At 34.0% G+C, this 21485-nt stretch overlaps 1 protein-coding gene across 1 annotated transcript; it reads left to right on the forward strand.

Annotated features, from left to right (window-relative positions):
* Positions 1-10531: 10531 nt before the first annotated feature.
* Positions 10532-19963, forward strand: LOTGIDRAFT_167956 (hypothetical protein; the record flags this gene model as incomplete). The annotated part of the gene is made up of 2 exons (XM_009065839.1): positions 10532-10606; positions 19502-19963. The coding sequence occupies 2 exons, from the start codon at positions 10532-10534 to the stop codon at positions 19961-19963; spliced, it is 537 nt and encodes a 178-aa protein (XP_009064087.1).
* Positions 19964-21485: the final 1522 nt, after the last annotated feature.

Consider the following 21485-nt stretch of genomic DNA (forward strand, 5'->3'; position numbering starts at 1 on the left):
ATCAAGTTCCTTTCATGATTCTTTGAAAGTGCCATTCCCGTTGATATCAAGTTCCTTTCGTGATTCTTTGAAAGTGCCATTCCCGTTGATATCAAGTTCCTTTCATGATTCTTTGAAAGTGCCATTCCCGTTGATATCAAGTTCCTTTCATGATTCTTTGAAAGTGCCATTCCCGTTGATATCAATTTCCTATCATGATCCTCTAAAAGTTTCGTCTGTGTTGATATCAAGTTTCTCTCATGATCGTGTGAAAGTGTCGTCCGAGTTGATATTAGATTCCTGTTATGATATATGAAAGTGTCATCCTGGTTCATATCAAGTTCCTATCATGATCCGATTTGAAGTTCAATAACAGACAACACAAAAAATCATTGATCAACCATAAACATCCTGCAGGGTCATTAGGTGCACTTTCCTTACAGCCAATTTAGACTTGAAATTATGCCGATTATCTCGCTAGAACTGATTTATGGTAACAACCTTTGTACTGTAGAAAGCTTAGCACAATTTTATTATACACAATTTTACGACGACTTTCTATTATAATAAAAATATTTACGCCTTGTTATTCACTTTATATGAACAGCTATTGAATCGGAAAAATTATGATCTTGCCACCCAAAGATAGGACGGCAAAGAACTACAAGTACCAAATTGACGAAAGTCAAATAGATGAAGTCGGTTATGTGTAAATACTGATTGCCGTACATAGATAAGTCACATTTAATTATACTATAACCTAATTATGCATTGCATTCCGTCTTCATTGACACAATCAAAGCAGAAATGTAGAAAATAAACTTCATATTAACGTATCATTTCATTTGGGCTCGGCACCAAAAGAATAAAATTAGTAGGTACTCTCGTGTAGTTTTGGTTTGATATCATCTAATGAGTAGATATAATATAGGTGCTTTTATCTAGTTTTGGTACGCATTATCATGTAGTCTTCGTACATACAGTCTTCATATGTATTTCCATGTGGTTTTGTTACATACTATCATGTAGTCTTGCTATTTACTTTCATGTACTCTTGGCTGTCCTGGTCTTGGTATGCACTATCACATGGGCATGGTATGTACTATCATGTGGTCTTGGTATACACCATAATGTTATGCTCTTAGGTACTGCCATAAATTCGTTTAACTTGGCAAATGGTACGTACTATAATGTGGTCTTAGTGGGTCTTTTATCTAGTTTTAGTATGCACTAGCATGTGGTTTTGGTACATACATGTACTATCGTGCGTTTAGTCTTTGCATATACTATTATGTAGTCTTGGTATCAACTATAATGTACCCATGGCTGAACTGGTCTTGGTATCCATTATCATGTAGTTTTGGTATATACTTATCAGGTAGTCTTGGTATACATGTTATGCTGTAAGGCACTGCCATTAAGTTATTCTGGAGATTGGTAAATGCATGGCATTGTAATTGTAAGAGCAAAAGGCAGAACTTAGTCCGATAATTACCGAGTTTAAAACACAATAAACAGAGATGTCAAATGACAAGTAGCATTTTTTACCCAGACCAATATCATTAATTTTTCTTTTCATTTTAATTAACTTTCGTTATTTATCAAATCAGGTTTCTCAGTTGAAGATTAATCAAGACTCTCAAACTAACACCAGAACACATTAATATCCTACATTTCATGTAAAAACTTGGCCCTACATACAAAAACAGAATGTATGTACATAGATAAACACACGAGCAGTAACTTCCGAGGTACTTACAGTGGCAATGAACACTTTATAATATGCCTGGGTTATAATACAAGCAAAACAATTTATGCTTGGGTTATAATACAAGCAAAACAATTTATGCCTGGGTTATAATACAAGCAAAACAATTTATGCCTGGGTTATAATACAAGCAAGACAATTTATTCCTGGGTTATAATACAAGCAGGACAATTTCTCTTATCAAAATCCTGTCTTAAGTATGGCAAAGTTGTATAGTAGTGGACTCCGCCTACGGAAGAAGTTCTTATACCATTACTTACTGCCATGACAAATGTCGTTAGACTTGGAACAGAAGTGATTAACAAATTGAACTACAAGATATTCTGGCCTTGTATTTTAACAATTGATTACTTCATGTATAAGAACAAAGCCGAAGGACATAATTTCATCTTCGGTGAAAGATTTTGGGTTACTATGCGATATTCTACCTCTGAAAATTGTTTTTCAACAGGGGTCATATTATTATAGGCTCTTGGGAAAAACCTTCCTATTACATAAGTGTATTTAACCTTATCTACATATTTCGTGGTATTTCGGTAACAATTTTTTTTTTATTCAGCTGATAAAACTTAAAAAAAAATCAGCAACTATCCGAAGCTTCTTGTTGACAAATAGGGCCAATTGGTATCATCTCCCGATGTTTGTGGTACCAAAGTGGTCAAAAACGTTTTGAAAAATTTCAGATGGATAGGTCGGAATCGAAAATTTTACTGCGTTCAATGGTGCACCAAAAGGTCTCATTAATCAAACCAAGATTTTGTTTCTGTTAACGTTTTAGTTTGTAAGTTACATTCCAGACACTGAGGACTGAGTATTCCTTCGATTGCTTAATTGACGATACAAATATATTCTTTGATTTAAATTTGGATCATTTACCTTCTACAATATTGTAAGAGCGATAGCAAAGTGTCCAGGAGCTGAAATCTATTAGCAATTTTGTAGGAGCGATAGCGAAACAATAATCATAAATGAGTAAAATGGCAATTCGTAAGAGCGAAGTTTCCATAATAATTCGTAACAGCAATGGCGAATTTTCCTTCAGCTGCAAATCTTCAAAAATGTGTAACGGCGATAGCTAACACCATGAACTGAAAGCCATTTGCAAATCTTCAAAGCGTTTCCTCAAAGTTGTTAGACGAATTTTCATCATATTGTAATAACGAATTTTCGTCATAATATTTCTGAGTAAAACGGCATTAATTCGAAACGTAATTGCATAAACTCTATTCTTTCTCGTCCAGCCAGTGTGTGTACCACGGTGAAATTGTTTTAAATAACGTACAGACTGCACCTGATGTCAGCCTCTATGATGTTAATGAGATTGTATGCAATCTGATATTTTAATAGAGTTTAAAAAGCATTTTTCATTCAGTTTAATATAGAAACACTAACGTCTTGGTGTAAATCTAATTTTATATTATATTCTAAGTCAAGTGCTGCCTTCTTTTTAAAATGCTACATTTTTGAGAATCTTAAAAATCATAATACTTCAATATAGGAACACACCTACTTTTTCTTGTATATTCTGGAGCACTGTCCACGTTTTTTAATGCTTTATTTTTCAGATTTATAAAGTATATTTCGTGCATTTCAACTACTCTTTCAGTGGTGTAAATTTAATTTTTTTTATTATATTCGGAGTCAAGTGCTGCCTTCATTTTTAAAAATGTTTTACTAATTACTCTTTTAGTGGTGAATATCCGAATTTTCTATTATGTACTGGGGAATTGCCTTCCTTTTTAAAATGATTAATTTTAAGAATCGTAAAATCATATTCAATTCGGTTTAACACAGAAACACTAACTACTCTTTAAGTGATGAAAATCTTAGGTTTAAAATTATATTTTGAGTCTTGAGGTATGGTTGTTCGTTTTGAGAAATCAAAATGTAATATTCCCAGTTAAATTAAAGCATGTTTAATTTTCTTTTATATAGAAATACTCTTTATAAAATATTAGTGTATTACTTTTCTATTACATTATATTCTATATTCTAGAGGTAGGCATGTGTGTTAGTTCATCAAATTAAATGCTGAGTACAAAAGCTCATTTCACGATGATTGTCGTAGATATGCAATTTTAATCATCTTTGTCTGAAAATCATTTTCAGTCTACAGTATTTATATAGTACATATATCTTAATAAAAAATATACAAAATTGGTTAATGGTACAAATTTTACTATTTTCGCTTTCCAAATGTCTCTAATATGGCATAACTTTCTCAACCATCAGGTCACCTAGTGCCAATCTGCCACATGGTTAAGCATCCCTGGTAGAGAGTGCAGGATCGTTTATCATTATCAAGGAAGACTAACTGAATTATTCATAATATAAACTTTCTTTCATTTCTACAAGATGTATGTGTTTCTGAATCCAATTACATGTAATTATGGCCACAGAGGACTACGAAATTTCTGTTGCGATTACGAATTCACATTGAAAAGATCTGCGAGCTTGATCTCCATGACGAGCTCATTGTTGGAAGTCGGTTAACATACCTAATGCAATTGGTATATAGACAATTCAAATTTGGCTTTATTTTATTGTTTCTCGTCATTGCCTTTGCACTTAACCATCTCACCCTAACGTACCATTTAAATGAGTATTATTTTTGTTTGTTTAAATGATCTACTGATTTTCTAAATTATACCTGTATCGTACAGATGATCACGCGAGGCGAAAGCGTTCTCTAATATTTGCTTTGATAATAAATACATACACACACACACACTTTCTAAAGTTACGTAGCAATATACTTACAGAAAGTTGCCGTACACACAATATAATAGATAAATTACTCCAACAAAGAACTTGGTGTAACGGCTAACCCCCATTCTTAATAGGCATGTTCACTATATAATCCTAGGGAAGGGGGTAGAGCATCGCAAAGGTCTTTTAGGGACACTACAGTATCACACTTTCGCACGACTTTAATCGGCTATATTCCAACGTAATTCACAAATTACAACTAGATCTTAAGATTGTGTGATGAGACTGGATTGAAAAGATGACATCTTTTGAAATTGATGGGACCGCTATTCCAGTCAACTAACCCTTCAAAATTAACACGATATGACACCTAATTGGATATTTTTCAATATTCACACCCACCTGTCAATTTTACTTTGTTTCATTGGTCAACTGTGTGTACTTTTGTACTAAAACCCGCCCACCTGTCAAATTAACTCAGGTACGTCGATTGTTGAATTCTTCGATAGTCTTAAAAGAAAATGTTTTTCTCATAATAGACTGAGATCGGTTGTCTGTGTGAGTCCCAAAGTTATAAGAGTATATTACTGATGGCGGCTCAAGTAGGTTGTGTAATTTCCCCAACTCATCAATGTATACGGTGACCATGTACGACCGCGGGCGCTATTTTAAGGCACGATGAGCACAGAATAACACGGAAAACAGCCCTGGTGGCCAAAGTTTCGAATTTCCAAATTTACCTAGACAACAGCTCACTATTAAAATTATCAGACGGATAAATTGGCATCAAAATTTCATGAAACATTCATTCACTTCATGTCAAGTTAAGAAAAATACCAGACTAAAGAAAACCAGAATTCCGCATGCTTTAAATCTTAATTGTCAGCATTAAAATATATTTCATTTTTAATACATTTAATTAATATCAGCAGAATTCGAATAACTGGTGCATTCACTGAATGAAGAAAACATTCTTCATCCCAAAATCAATCTAAAACTAATACCCGCTTATGCCTTTTTGTATTTTTAAGATTATCGGTAACAAAAAGCGACTAGAAAGATTAGACATATACGAAGCAATATAACAAGTGTAAGTAAATTACAAATTTCCAGTCGTAAAGCATGTTAAAAATGATCGCAAAGAAGTCACAGATTTCCAGTGAAGTCTTCTGGATATTCCAGATCAATTCGAATGTGATCGAACACAATTATAAAGTGGGTCACGCTGTACATAACCCTACATACAAATACCATAAAATAAACTATTTCACAACAATTCACATTAATGTCAGAAATGAAATGTATGTTGATTTTTAGTAATTAATGTATACCGATTGATTTGTCATTGTCATATGACAATATTTCATAGAGGGATTAATATTTCAAAATTTTTAAAACACGTTTGTCAGTTTGTCCCGTTTCTTTGAAATTATCACAAGTATGCATTTTCCCTGAAAGGGAATAATAATACGCTAACAAATAAATAAGTTGATACAATTTAATACAAAAAAAAATCAGCCATGATGAAATTTACAGCTTGAAATTATGAGCTTCAGAATACTTCTTTAAAATGAAATGAAATGAAGTGAAGTTAATGTCTGTAGTCTACAAGAAAGCTTCCAAAACTTCAGACAGCAGATTGAATTCATAAACTGAATTTAGGAATATTAGGTTGGAACGTTGCGATTAGTGTTACGAAAGCACTAACACAGGCATGTTGCTGTAACCAATTTAGGGTTGTGCATTGTAAAGATAAGAAGAAAAAGTAAAATCGTCAGTGAGCAGAAAAATATATCTCATCTCAATGTCTTATTGGATGAACCGTACCAATTTACACGAGATAAAGCGTATCATTTAGATCTTTGTTAAGTTTAAAATAATTTAAAGACTGTGTTTTCTGCAATTATTAAACGCATATTTCTTTGGATAGAATCCAGCGATATCTTTCAAATACGACATGTATAGAAACCCTTAGCATCTTGGGTTCTTATTTTCGATCCCTAAAGATATCATTGAACAACTGGAAATCTAGATCCATAAAACCCTGAAACTCTTTGGGACCGATTCAATTAGCATAACCTGTAGGGAGATGATTATTGAGGACTTTTCGGTTACCTGTTTTGGTTTCGGGTTTGATTTTCTTGTCGTATCTGCCTGGTCCTTGTTTGAAGACACAAGAGATAAGAGTGAACAGGTGAAAGATTTATAATACGTTCTAATGATATTTGACGAGCCATATTAATATATCATTATTATATCGCTCAGTTATTCGTGTAAATATTATATAAGAAAAAGCGAGTGATTTATGTCCAATGAACCGTGTAACGTTTCACACTTGATTACAGTCAGATCAGTCAGCTAGAAAACTATAAAGATGTCAGATTGTTTACACTTCATCTCCCTACTATCTGACAATGACAAGTAAACTTGAAGTAAATATACGTTTCCATGTCCAGACTCCTACCAACCAAATGACAGCATTGTTATATTATGTGGAGAACGAACGAACCTCTCTCGGTAACCTGCCTCGGGTTTATAAAAAAAATCCTAAGAATTACCGAAAATTACATGCTAAAATCAACAAAAACTTTTTAAAAGCAAACACATACATAAATCAATGAAAATATCTCCACAAAAAGCTTCTTTGTTTTTAAAAATACATGTACATATTATGTTTATTATTCTATTATGCATAGTTATCATGTACAATATGTCATGTACAATATGTTTTTTATTTCCAACATATAGTTATCATGTACAATATGATTTTTTATTTCCAACATATAGTTATCATGTACAATATGCTATTTATTTCCAACATATAGTTATCATGTACAATATGATTTTTTATTTCCAACATATAGTTATCATGTACAATATGTTATTTATTCCAACATTTCTTGATAATAGGAGGATAGAACTTTTACGTTGGTTCAATAAGTTTTCCTGCAAAATCTTCTTTTTAGAGGTAAAAATCAAACTCACTGCATAATTTTGCAATGCGACGACCTATGTCCCGTTTTCGTATTCAAAAACAATTATGACATAAACAAAATTTTTCTAGTTAGACCTTGATAGAAGTTCTTAATAAACTTATTATCATGGCCAGGACAAAAAACAAATTAATCCCAAATAGTTTGGAGCACAAGTAGAACAGAAAGACAATTTTTAACTATAAACTGGTTATTAAGGAAGATTTAACTCGTATATCGAAACAAATGAATAGCGGTTATGAAGATCAAAGAGGTAATATTGTATGAAATTGCAAGGTTTATTTTATTATAACATTTATTGCTACCCGAACAACTAGTCGATTTAGGCAAGTACATGTATGTAATCGTAAACATTTTAAGTCATTTTTTAAAAGGGGTCACTTGAAGTAAAGAGTAAAATCAAGAATATGCAAACTTTTGATACCGGTAAAAATCTTTTATAAATGTTTCGTTCGTTTTATGTTTGCAAAAAGGGGAAATTGTATGTCCTGTGTATTGGAACGTCTTGACCCACATAACCATTGGATTCGGATACCCCTAAATTATATTTATGATGTATTCAAAATGGTTGTTTATTTCTCAACTTGAAGAGTAGAACCACATGCAGATTGCACATTTTCAAAAGATAACAAACTGCAAAGTATTAAGTAGTTAGAAAAAGTCCATTACAATTTTTAATCAAACACATCAATGTAGGTAAAAGATAAGACGTTAGAATAATTACAACTTTTGATGTCGTAATATATTCCCCGTGTAATTATATAACCTGCATCAATAAATTTAAAATAAATTGAAAACATTCTCAATATTTCAAAGAGAAAATACTTGTTTATTACGAATTTAAGTGAAATTTTTTCTTTATACTTTTTCTTTAAATTTGTATCAAAATTGAAGATGTTATGTAAGCTTACTCGTCCTTCAAATTTGAGCTTGCATTCACAAGAATGATGCTCCATTATTTTTAGGCACTTACACTTTCTTGAATCAAGCATGTTTTAGTTCTCAAATTTTCATGAATTTCCACAAAGCATTCTTAAAAAATTGTTCTAAATAACTATAGCACAAGGCAAATTTGTCGTTCTAATTGACTGAGATATCATTTGTGATCTTAGACTGTACATTAATCATAATCATCCACTTACCATAAACTGAAGATGACTTCATACCGACACCATGCGTCCATAATTCACAAGTGATTCAGAAAACTTGAATCATCATCATCATCATCAAGAAGAAAGTGGCATTCAGATTGAAATTAATCGTCATTTTCTTCCATTTCGCATGGTGCCAGCAATCACCATTAGACTTTATATACTTGTAATATTCCATCAAGCATGAAAATCATTAATTCTTGCAGCCAAATATTGGCCAATCTGTAGAATAAATCCACCCCACTATAAAACTGAACATTTATTTTTTCTGATGAAATAAAACGCAGGACTACTAATAAAAGTTCCCTTAGAAGTTGTTAAACAAACTTTTATTACAATAACATGATTACAGAAACACGCCAATTGAAGAGAGACTTCTGCTTTTTTTTTCTCTTGAAAGAACCACGCGATATTAATTACTTCAAATAGTCGGAATGTAAACAATCCAGATCTAAAGCTCTTCAGATACCGCCAGGACAGATGGCTCTATTGCATTTATACCTTTGCTTTTCCTAGACAAACAGATAATATGACATTTTCTGTGAAAATTGGATATCTTTTTTCATTTATATTTTGAATTTTACCGAACCTAAAATATCTGCATACATACAAGTGAAGGAGTATCAAAGACGTTCGATCTCTGTCATGTGGTATATCCCCCAGCATTGTACCACTGAAAATGTCGTGTCATAGCGCATTAATATGCATGAGTATTATTCAATTAAAATACATCAACCACTGCTCCTTACTAAATGGTATGCCACAGAGCAAATATTTTAACCCTTTGAATCGCCATTTTACCTCCATGTTTAGCAGAGAATAAATCGCTTGCTCGAGCTTGATATAGATTTAATAGCATCCAAATTGGAATTTTAACAAGGGGTATATTTCCTGTTCTCTATCCTTTGAAACACAAATTATTTATATGTTTCATGACCATAACATTATTGCAGTTGTTTTTGATGTGAATTAATTTAAGTATTTCGACCAAATATCATCAGGTTTAGGGCTTAGGTCGACATCCTATAAAAAAAATATCATCATATTTGTCTAAGTAGACAAATTGATAGACTTAATACAAATGCAAACGATGTAACCAACCGCTTACGTCCACGGAAAGACCCAAAATTTAATGCAGCAACACGCAACAAAGGCGTTTTCAGTCGATTTCATCCAGCGATTACTCTCAAATAATATGACCTCCTTTACCCATACCCAGTGAACCAATTGTCCTTAACATAGCATACGAAAAGAACTGTTCCTATATAGTCGATAGGAGAAGCAACCCAAACCTTCTAAAATGGTTACTTCCCTCCGCAGTTAGAAAAACTTTCTCATATCGGCATATTGCATCTCATTTTCTTCCATTAAGGTCATGGTATGTGTGGGGCTTTGGCTAAGTATTATATGAGATTGATCTCTGATTTAACAAAGAATGATAACCGGTACCATCTTGAACATTCTCCAGGAGGCTGACCTAACCTTCCTATGACCAGACATTTTGAAATTGTTCCAAAACTTAATATAATAATTCAATTTTTTATTATGGGCTTTTATATTTGTAACATATGTGTTGGCCATACCGAGGAAAAAATTCCACTTTAAATTTACAGTAGCACAGTTTTAATGAAACCTGTGCAGGTGGAAGGCAAGTTGTAAATCAGTTACGTAGTCATAATAAATGAAATCAAGGTATGAGTTTATTAATGGATTACGCATTAAAAATTTCTCATTAATTTAATATTTCTTAACAGGTTTCCCTTGGAATTTCAATTAGATTGCAAAGAGCTTTTTTCTGAATGGATGTTTGATTTCCAAGCGTTGTTTTCACAACCTTCATTGAAGGTGCCATATATTGAACATACACTACAGATATATCAACGAATGGTTGCATTTTACCTCCAGTGTCAATTCGAATAGTTTATGGAAAAATGATATGCCCCAACTACCGTGGAGACTGGTTAACCAAGTCCAAGGACCTCCAACTCCAGAAAAAATGTACCAAAGTAAGTGTCTAAATGGTTAACACACAATATAAAATGGTTCACAGCTTATGCTGGGGCCCTACGAAGTGCAATATTATGTCCTTATTTTATCAAATGATGCCCAATGTCAACTACTATTGCTAAACAATCGGCAAAATATATATGAGTGAAATTAACTACAGAAAATCTTCAAATCTCATTTCCCCCTGTCAGTGATGCAGGTAAGAGGGGCTGACATGGAAAAGCGTCTAGTCGTTCTGATGGAACAGTAAACCAAGGCCCCGTGTGCTACAGACTGTGCACGTTAAAGACCCCTCGACAGTGTTGGGAATCGAAAAAGAGCAGGCTAATGCCGCTGTTGTGGCAAAAATTTCCGTCGTTCCCTGCATGGCTTTGCCGTTTTCATTAGCCCACATTGTGCAGAAAAGTAGGATGTAAAAGCTCCATTCATTTCATTTCATATCTGCTATTAACAGGTAGACTGGCTTCAACCCACAAAGCTCATGGATCTCTACTCATCAAGTTCAGCCACTGTAATTCTGTGGACTGCCATTGAGTGCTGTCAATATAGAAACCACCAGTCGTGGAGCGGAATAAGATTTCGCATATATTGAGCTTACCTTTCTTGTATGGGACAGCCGACTAGGTAATTATTGTTAAAAATACAGAAAGGTTTTTGTGGGTCTAGCTAATGATATTGTAGATAACGTAAATAGAAGAACCAGTTCACACTATCTAAAATTTTTTATTCAGTCTGGGTGTCGATAGACCAACTCGGATTTCGTTTTATTTAGCAATACATTCATCGATTATCAAATTACTCAGATATCAAAATATTTGACATTATTGGGCGAATTTCGTATTTGGCAAGTCAAGTTGGTTCTTTGGGACACCGTACACTGTCAACATGACAAACTGATATCCGAGATGAAATGGAGATAGAAAATGAAAACAAACTACTTATGTTTTGATATTGAAATAGAGCGCCAAGTCATTGTTTTCAAGTAGTGAAGAGGGGTTGAATATCAGGCAGTGAACTGTGTGAATACATTAAGCAGTTTATAACGACTGGGTTGTGGTATGTCAGTCTGAAATGATAAGTTGTTTGCACTTTCTGCATGATCATGACACTATATTCTGAATCATCTGTCTCATGTACGAAATGGAGTTTTATATCCTAATTTTCTGCAACTGATTGGGGTAATTGGGTAAAACTGTGATTTCAAAATTAGGTCTACTTTTCCGTTTCAGAATTTCGTTTAATTCGACATTTAAAAAAACTACACATGATTGACCGTTCCATCTAAAAATTCAACGTTATTCAATATCTTGCAAGACTGCAGTAATTTTCCAATAGCTATTTGTACTATTGGCTACAAGGCGAGAACTATAGACTTATTTTGCTGGACTCATATTAAACTATGACGGAGAGATGGATGGAGAGGCCATGCACCTTTGCATGGTGATCGATCTTCACAATGTTCAGCTTCAAAATACCTTGTATTGCTTTCAAGGTATGAGACGAAGTTCGTAATAGCTTGACATTGTGAAAATAATGGTGCTAGGTATCACAATCTTTATTCAAAGAGTCCAAGACAAATAAAACCAACAAAAACAAGATTGGAAGAACAAGAAGTATGCCAAAAAATTGTCTCTTCGCAATCATAAGTAACAATTGCTATTTGAACCATCAGCAAAGCCAATAAGAAACTGCGCCAATTTTGTCAACACCGATACGATTTTGGTAACAACAGATGTGAGGCATAAGCACAAATCAATAACATGGTCTAAATTTTTTTAGTTTTTTTTTAAAAGCAGACAAAACCCAAATCTCTTTTTAATCCATTTGATATGATTGATTAGATAATGTGATAAACGTTACAAAAAACTCAAAGATCAAGTACTATTTCGACAGATGAATGTCAGTCAAATGAAAATGTCTCGACTTCAGGCAATGAAAAGTCATTGAAGAGATCAGAAAGTTGACTATTGAGTTGATAAGATTTCTGAAATACCTGACAACGACATGCTATAAATTCTTATATAGCTATTTAAAAACACCTTTACAGCCTACACTAAGCCTTTTATCAAACTTTTACTCTATTAGACTGTCATAGCAGATTAATAGAATAAATATTGGTCTAATCAGTTCGAGATTTCGTTCAATATCAGCTACCGTCCGTTTGACTCCATTCGGTGCGTAACAGAATTATAAATCATAGGTCAATGAATACAGATCGTTCAGAACTAAATGTGCAATATGCAAAAGAGTCGTTCAAGAAATCGAAGCATTTTCCATATTCAAAGGATCCGTTTCTATGAGCAAAATTTGATTACATTCTTTTTACGAATTGCAATTGTGGATGGATGTTCACGTGAACCACCAGCAGCACGCTAAACAAGATGCTCGTCCACCATCACCAGCATAAGTGACTGACAGGAGGAAACTAAGCATTTCAAAATCTATTAAAAGAATTTAACGTAGGATCGTAGGATTGTTTTAAGACTAAGAGCATTAACCATTGAGTAATAGACAGAAGCAATATTGCTGCGATTTTAAAAACCTACCATAATGATGTTTTGCATTATTAAGCTCTCAAAATGAGGAAACCAAAGTATAGCGTTTATCATTAGAAAACTATTTCTGCCAGTTTCTAACAGGTCTTACCCAAAACATCTGATCAAAGGATTTAGTCATTGGATCTAAATGTAATTTACCAGCTTGGAGATAATGCTATCTCGTGCCAGTTACTAGCCTTAAGAGTTAACATGACCTGACTCGGGTATTGTATAATATATGGGACAACTGTCATGACCATCATTTAAATGAAGCAACTGTGGGCAGAAAAGGAGGCTGATTTGGTTTCACGTACATGACTGGAACCTTCCGTAAAAAATATGATTCTTGTTCCTCTGTTAAATCAAGCATTAAACGTGTAAATTTATGGTGAGCAATTAATAGGTGAATTAAATGGCATTCTCAATTTTTTTAAGTGTAGATTAAAAACCATTATGGATTATATTTATAATTTTATTATAATTTTATTACGAATATCCACTTAAAATTAATCACTTTTTCTTTACTTACTTGTACTATTAACTATTTAAGGTCAATCTCCGATAGTGTACTTCAATTTACTAGAAGAGGTTACAATTTCATACTAGGTTGTGTGTTGGTGCTGATGGAATGCCAATGATGTGACTTTGGTAAAGTTCTTTCACCCCAATTTGCGTTTTGTATTTAACAAGCTTAGCATGCTACATAGTTTTAAGCTTCAGGATTTTCAATCGCAGTTGGCTTTTATTACCCTGGTGCAAATTTTTATTAAATAAGCTTATGATTTGATAACGCAGTCTTTTTGTTGCAGTGGAATAGTTCAGTCGGTAGCGAGTTGGATTGTCTTCAGCTAGGCGATTAGTTGCCGTGGGTTCCAGTTCTCCTAAAGGCAAAATTCTGATGCCTGTGCTTCCAAGAGTAGGTCGTGTCGGATTTCACCCCTAATACCTTATAAAATCTGGAGATAAATTCCGGTTTGTAATAAATACGGAGTTAATGATTTACTAATCAGATGACTGGAACAATTATATTTTCTTGTGCATCAAGCTCACGATTTTATTTGTGCAAAATAGCGTGCAACAGAGAGCATAGAACATTTTTAAAAACAAAGTATGATTTATGCATCAGGCATTACATTGTCTTGAACTAAGTGGCTCAACTACCACAGGAACGGGTTGAACCAGGTCCACTGGCCCCCACCGCCCAAATATTCAGGAGAGGACAATTCCTGGAGTAGGGGTTCAGACTCATCTTATTGAACAAGTAACTGATAGTTGCTAATCACTCCATTATGAATCAACAATCATAAACCATCTCTATCTAATTAACTAGTTATAATATGAGGCATCATTAGCTTATTAAATTTCCTTTTACAACCTGCTTATCTCAAGTGGGCCGATAAGCATCCTTGGGTCACGAGACTATGCGTTTATGAGCAACACTTAATCTGTTTGATTGAATGTGGTAAATTCGTCTCAATTAAAATGTCTCGTGTCGCAAGGTGACATTCAAGCTTGCTAGGATTATCCATGTCTCTTCACTGATCGAGGTCGATGGACAAATTCTGGTTTATTTTTAACTCGCTATCTGATTCTTTTTTAAAATCCAACCAATTTGAAAACATATGTCGAACTACTAGTACAAACAGGACAAATTTTAACATTCCAAACTTGGAGTCTCCATCACCAGATTAGAAAACAGAAAACAATGATGAAAAACTCTTTTATAAGACCGATTTTTAAGGACTTACATTGCGGATACTTGCAATAACCTTGCTTCATATGATAAGAAAGGGGTTTATTGTCTAGGCGATATTCATGCGTCATCACAGCAAATTTAACAACATCAGCATTGTTATGAGAAGGGATTTCGACCATTTCTGATTTCAGTCATTGTTTCTTTCCTGTGGAAACGCAGTTTAAATACAATTTATATTCGCTGTAGACAGTCTTCGATGTGTTAGTTGTAACATATGTCCAGAAAGTATTCTTGTAAAACTGCATGGCATTCACTAGTGCTTAAATTAATGGGTGTGGCACCTTGAACGGTATCAATTTTTTTTAATATAATCAAATTAAAATGAATAATTAAAATAAAACGGTAGGAAGGCGGTGCTTATATAATCAGAATACATACATAATTTCCAGACGTATTAAAACTTGCTCGATAATTTCAGAAGAATGTCAACCATCAGCATAAAAGGCAGATTCTTTAGTTTATGTTTATACAAAGTTTTTTTTCCTGATATTAAAAATTCATTGGCTATCTCCTTGTTTGTTTTCAGCTCGTAAAATATTTTCATGTAATAGAATACAGACCTAGCCGTCATTGTCCATACTTAAAACCCATTATCTCAGTCCATTAGACACCTTGTTGTTCATATCGACCAATAACATGCTTTACACAGGATCAAACAAAAATATCTGGCCTTTCAAGACGAAATCATATTTTATCGCTTATCGATATACACCGATCTGTGAGACCATGTGAATGTAGATAGAAGCATTATCATAAATTACAAAATGGTCGCCTTCTTTGATCTTCTTCGACATACCCAATGTTCAATTTGTTCGTGTGGTTCACGTATTGATATTGATATATGGCTACTTCATTTTCTTTTGTGGAAAATTGATTGGATGCTTTTGATTTATACGAGCTGCCAATCAAATAGGATGGAGGCAGTTGATATTAAGTAAATCAATATGGTTTCCAAGTTCCAAGGTGGGTGTCGCTTGATACCGCCGCCAAGTACCAATCCTGGGTCACTGGCATTGAAACTAAGATATTACCACAAAGTCATTTGTATACAACGTTAGCGTTTTACCTCTTTGAAACGATCATGGCGTGAATTCACAGTGTGCTCTGCAGAAGAAAAGACCAAACAGCTAATTACTGTAAAGGGACTATGTCACTGGCACAAATTCATCAACCGGGGCCGAATAGAACTAAATTGTAACATCTGATTATCACTATGTCATAACTTTCAGATTTCGCGACGAACAAAATGGGAAAAAATCAAAAAAATAACCATCCCCAATTAAACGAAATTGGCAATATACTTCAAAAACAAATCTAAGGGCAAGATAATGTGAAAAATTTGATATCGTCAAAAGTATGTATATATATATATATATATATATATATATTACTTTTCAATTGTCGTTTTTACAATGTGACGAACACTTGGCAACTTCCAACAGCAGGAAAATTATGACCAAATTCTAAAACCTTTTTTTCCAATTGTAGTGGAAAACTTGTTAGGGTAAACTTTTGTTAGACAAAAGAATATTTGGGTTACTTTACAACGTCACAATTTCAAATTGTCTCCCTTCAATGCGTTTAAAAAGTTCAAGGGAAGGCAGTATATAATTTTTAACTTTTCTAGACCACAATAATGTTAAGCCATTTCTGAAGCATTTTTATTCAAATATTACTGAAAAAATGCTTGTTCATATGAGGCAATGTACATGGTTTGTATCCATCAATGATGAACTTTTTGGTCATTCTTTGCTATATCTGATATGATAAGAATTAAGTCACAGCACCTTCATATTGAAAACTTAGAAAGCGAACTTATTAAAAGGAGCGAAAATATTCTACAATACGAAAGTAATTACTGTATCAGAATTGAGTGGATAATCCTCATGGATAGCGAGAACTGATATAGTGGGGGAAAATACAAGCAATCAGTGTATTTCGTTAAAGTGAACTTATTAGAAAGGAGATAAAAATATTCTTCAATACAAAAGTAATTACTGTATCAGAATTGAGTGGACGATGCTCGTGGATAGCGGAAACTGACCTAGTGGGGGGAAATACAAGCTGTCAGTGTAAATAAACACTTAACAGCGGCCCATGAAATTGAGCTGCCAAAATAAAGCGAGTTATATGGTACTTACCATTTTGTCGCGTCAGTTTGTTCATCAGAATATGCTACTCCAAAGAATGCAACAAAGACTAAAGAAAACATCGTTAATCGTCTTCATATTTTTTATCCTCGGTAAAAGAAAGAATTTCTATTGTTGAATTATACAAGTTTTCATAGGAAAATATGCTGAATAGTTCATTGTTTTTCATCTTCCTCGTAAATTGTCATCTTTTGTTCGAGAAAGAGTATGAAGACCTACATATTTCTGTGAAATTAAAATGTTAATGTACATTTTTAAATAAATGAATTCGCGTGGCGACATATAAATATAGTGTCAGACCTGAAATGAATAGAAATAAATTGTAACAAAATGAAAAAAAAATTAAATGTTTCGCGTTTTTAGCACATTTTAATGGGAATAAGTTTTATATTATATTTAACGACCAATATATTTTACAATTAATAGTTATTAATTAATAATGATCGTAATAGCTTTGCATGTTCATGCACCAGATATCGGCTGAGGGAGGTACATTTGTGCCCAGAAATATGGTGTGTCCACCCACTGCATTTCTAACTAATTTAAACGTACGATTTTCTTTCTTATATTTTAACAGTATTCTTCTTGGGACGAACTCTCTCATACGCTAAATGGAAGGCTATACAGAGCTGCCACAGTTTGAATATAAATCTCGATTGTTGCCCCCGATTGTTAACTTCAGCGAATTTCAGATAAATACAGTACTATTGACTATTCATACTTTTTGCATTTGTTTCTGTACATTTATAACTAACTAAAAAAACAATTATTTTATACAATATACTTTCAGCTATACATTTATCTTTTCCATTAGGTCAGGTTCTATCAGGTAAAATTCTATTATTGAGAATTAATGATTTAGTATTTATGTTCTCAGCGACTTAATGAGTTAACATCAAAACAATAAATATTTCCAGTATTGGTAATTTATTAATATGCTTCAATATCCTGCTGACAAAGTTTCAATAGCGTAAGCAAAAACATGCATTATCATTACACATGAGCTGACATGATCCAACGGAGAAAACCCATGCACATTGCACTCCACAAGCCAAAGCTGACATCAAGGTATACATAAACACTTGTGCCTAATACAGGCATCCTCTGGATCGTTGGAGACGGAAATCAATGGTTGTTCCAGCTGTCTACCCAAATGACACAGTAAGATGTCTAAAGATGTAAATCAATGGTAGACACATATGTATGCCCAAATGCCAAAATCCAGATATCTTTGACTGAAATCAGTGGTAGTTCTAGCTGTCTGACCAAATTACCATTTCAGATTTCTAAAAATGGAAATCAATGGTACAGTCAGTTGTCTAAAGATGTAAATCAGTGGTAGTTCTAGCTGTCTGCCCAAATTACAATTTCAGATTTCTAAAAATGGAAATCAATGGTACAGTCAGTTGTCTAAAGATGTAAATCAGTGGTAGTTCTAGCTGTCTGCCCAAATTACAATTTCAGATTTCTAAAAATGGAAATCAATGGTACAGTCAGTTGTCTAAAGATGTAAATCAGTGGTAGTTCTAGCTGTCTGCCCAAATTACAATTTCAGATTTCTAAAAATGGAAATCAATGGTACAGTCAGTTGTCTAAAGATGTAAATCAGTGGTAGTTCTAGCTGTCTGCCCAAATTACAATTTCAGATTTCTAAAAATGGAAATCAATGGTAAACCCAGATATCTGCGCAAATGACAGTCAGATGTCTAAAGATTGAAATCAATGTCTGCTCAAAGTCCAAGATGGAAATGAATGGTAGGCACAGGTGTCTGCGAAAAGAGTAAGCGCTTTTTGCCAAGATAAGTGAACGCATTGAAATGGTCTCTGTTCAAAGACAGGACCTATTCATGTATAGGATAAACTGGAATCAACAGAGTGTGTATGGTAAAAAGGCCCAATGAGAATGTCTCTTGAATACAAATAGATATTATCAATAATTGAACAAGTTATTATTATATCGGTAACGGCAATGCGATGCCATTCCACCAATGGTTCTGAAGTGTACGATACACGATGTTGAGAAATATGATATACATCTGCGTTGTGATTTCATCTGGGATTTGTGATGGAGATTTTGTTTCTACTTTGTGGTATAAGGCGGATTTAGATGATAAACATTTTGGCGACGCTTTTTTGCCATCATTTGATATAATTCAGTGTGCAGTTGTCGCCTCGCGAACAAAATACGTTTTCAGTTTTGGTTACAATGCTAAAAGAAGTTCTTGTTATCTTTACGACCGGGAATATACTAGTTCAGATGCATATACTCACTCGTTTGGTACCAAAACATTTAATATGGTACAAGCTGTTGTTGAAGCAACAACCGATACACCCTCAACACACGATCCTACTCAGTTTCCAACGACACAGTATCCTACACCTTAATATCCATCAACACACCATCCTACGTCGCAGCATCCTACAATAGAGTATTATCCAACAACACACTAGCCCGAGACACAGCTTCCTACAACCTTGAACCCAACAACACAGTATTCAGCAACACAGTATCCCGAGACACAGCATCTTACAACTTGGTACCCTGCAACACAGTATACCGGAACACAGCATCCTACAACTTGGTACCTAACAACACAGTATCCTGCAACACAGTATACCGGAACACAGCATCCTACAACTTGGTACCCAACAACACAGTATACCGAGACATACCATCCTACAACTTGGTACCCAACAACACAGTATACCGGAACACAGCATCCTACAACTTGGTACCCTGCAACACAGTATACCGGAACACAGCATCCTACAACTTGGTACACAACAACACAGTGTCCTGCAACACAGTATACCGAGACACACCATCCTACAACTTGGTACACAACAACACAGTATCCTGCAACACAGTATCCTAAGACACGCTATCCTACGACGCAGCATTCTACAACATAATATCCTGCAACACAGTATCCTATTACACAGGACTCTACGGCACAGCATCCAACAACGCAGAATCCTATAACCCAACAAGAAGAAACTGTGAGCTTGCGTAAACTGTGAATCTGCTGTTTAGCCATATCACGGATTATCCTGGGATGCTTTGAAAAAGGTTCTTAAAGACGAATTATGCGCAAACACGAAAACAAAATTTGTACAAGTTGTTACCATAACATTTAGTTTAAACTTTACCATAATATTAACCTATGATATAATCGGCACACACTGCCAGAGTATTTTAACGATAATTTGAGGAATAATTGGATATTTTGACACCTTAATTCTTCTTACAGGAATACAACGTCTTAGAATAAACATAAAATTTAAGAAGTTTAAACATGGCCAATAAGAGCATATATTCATCAGTAGATATACCTGGTGTCATAAATAACATAACAGAATCCTATTATAATCCAAAAAGCTTAGCAATTATCTATAAATATGAAATTAACTATTGAAAAACGCTGAAATTTTTGATAAAGCGTTTCTCAATAATTACCTAGTTTTATGAATTTTCTAGATTTTACAGGGATTCTGTTGTAACTTTATGACACCAGGTAAGTTCACTGATGAATATTATATACTCATATTGACCATTCTTGAGAACTTCAATTTTATGTTCATTCTAAGACATAGTATCACTTTAAGGCAGGCATCGATGTGCACTTAGGGAAATTGTGTCAGCACAGCAGAATTTATCTATTTTCCTCTCAGATTCGTTGACTCTTTTTCCATTTCCAACCATTGAGCGATCATGGCGTACATATTGGATCTCTGCTTCCGTTCCTTCCAAAAGACCATAAAGTTGTTGGATAAAATACAGAGTTTCTGCAAGGGATAAATTAATACTTTTAAGATATCAAAAGGATTAACAACTAATCTACGTAGGTATTGTTTAATTTTGAGTTTTTTGAATTTGCTTTTTTGTGTCAATGAAAACGTGAACTTTCTCAAAGAATCACAATTTTTGTGGTCTGAGTTCTATGTTACTTCAATGGAAGGCCTATGTTTTGTAGTTAGTTCCCCTTCTACACAAACAAGCCTTGCCGACAATACTTCGAAAAAAAAAATATATTATATTGCCTCTATGACACTCTTTTTGATTGTTGCATAAAATGTAGTAAAATATTATATTTTGCGTCTTTTCAAATAAAAGGTGTGACGAGCATTTAATTTGGTATAACCGTTAATTGTACTTCTTTCAAGGGCATTAGCGTCTCTTTACTCTAAGAAAACAACATGGAAAGTAATAACTACTTTATTGTAAAAGCTGACATAGACGAGAGTACCACAGTATAATCGTCGCATTGTTAATCGAGCAGACTCTTCCCTTCTGTCAATTCGTCCTAAGCCAATCACTGATACGGACGATCAATGAATAGTATGACCTTATGACATACACCAATTCTGAGTTGCCATCTCCCGACCGGACACTTATCCAGGACACCAAAGCAGTGCTGAAATCATGTTGTCTCTC

The sequence above is a fragment of the Lottia gigantea genome, assembly GCF_000327385.1.
Source record: "Lottia gigantea unplaced genomic scaffold LOTGIsca_71, whole genome shotgun sequence".
NCBI classification, from domain to species: Eukaryota; Metazoa; Mollusca; class Gastropoda; family Lottiidae; genus Lottia; species Lottia gigantea.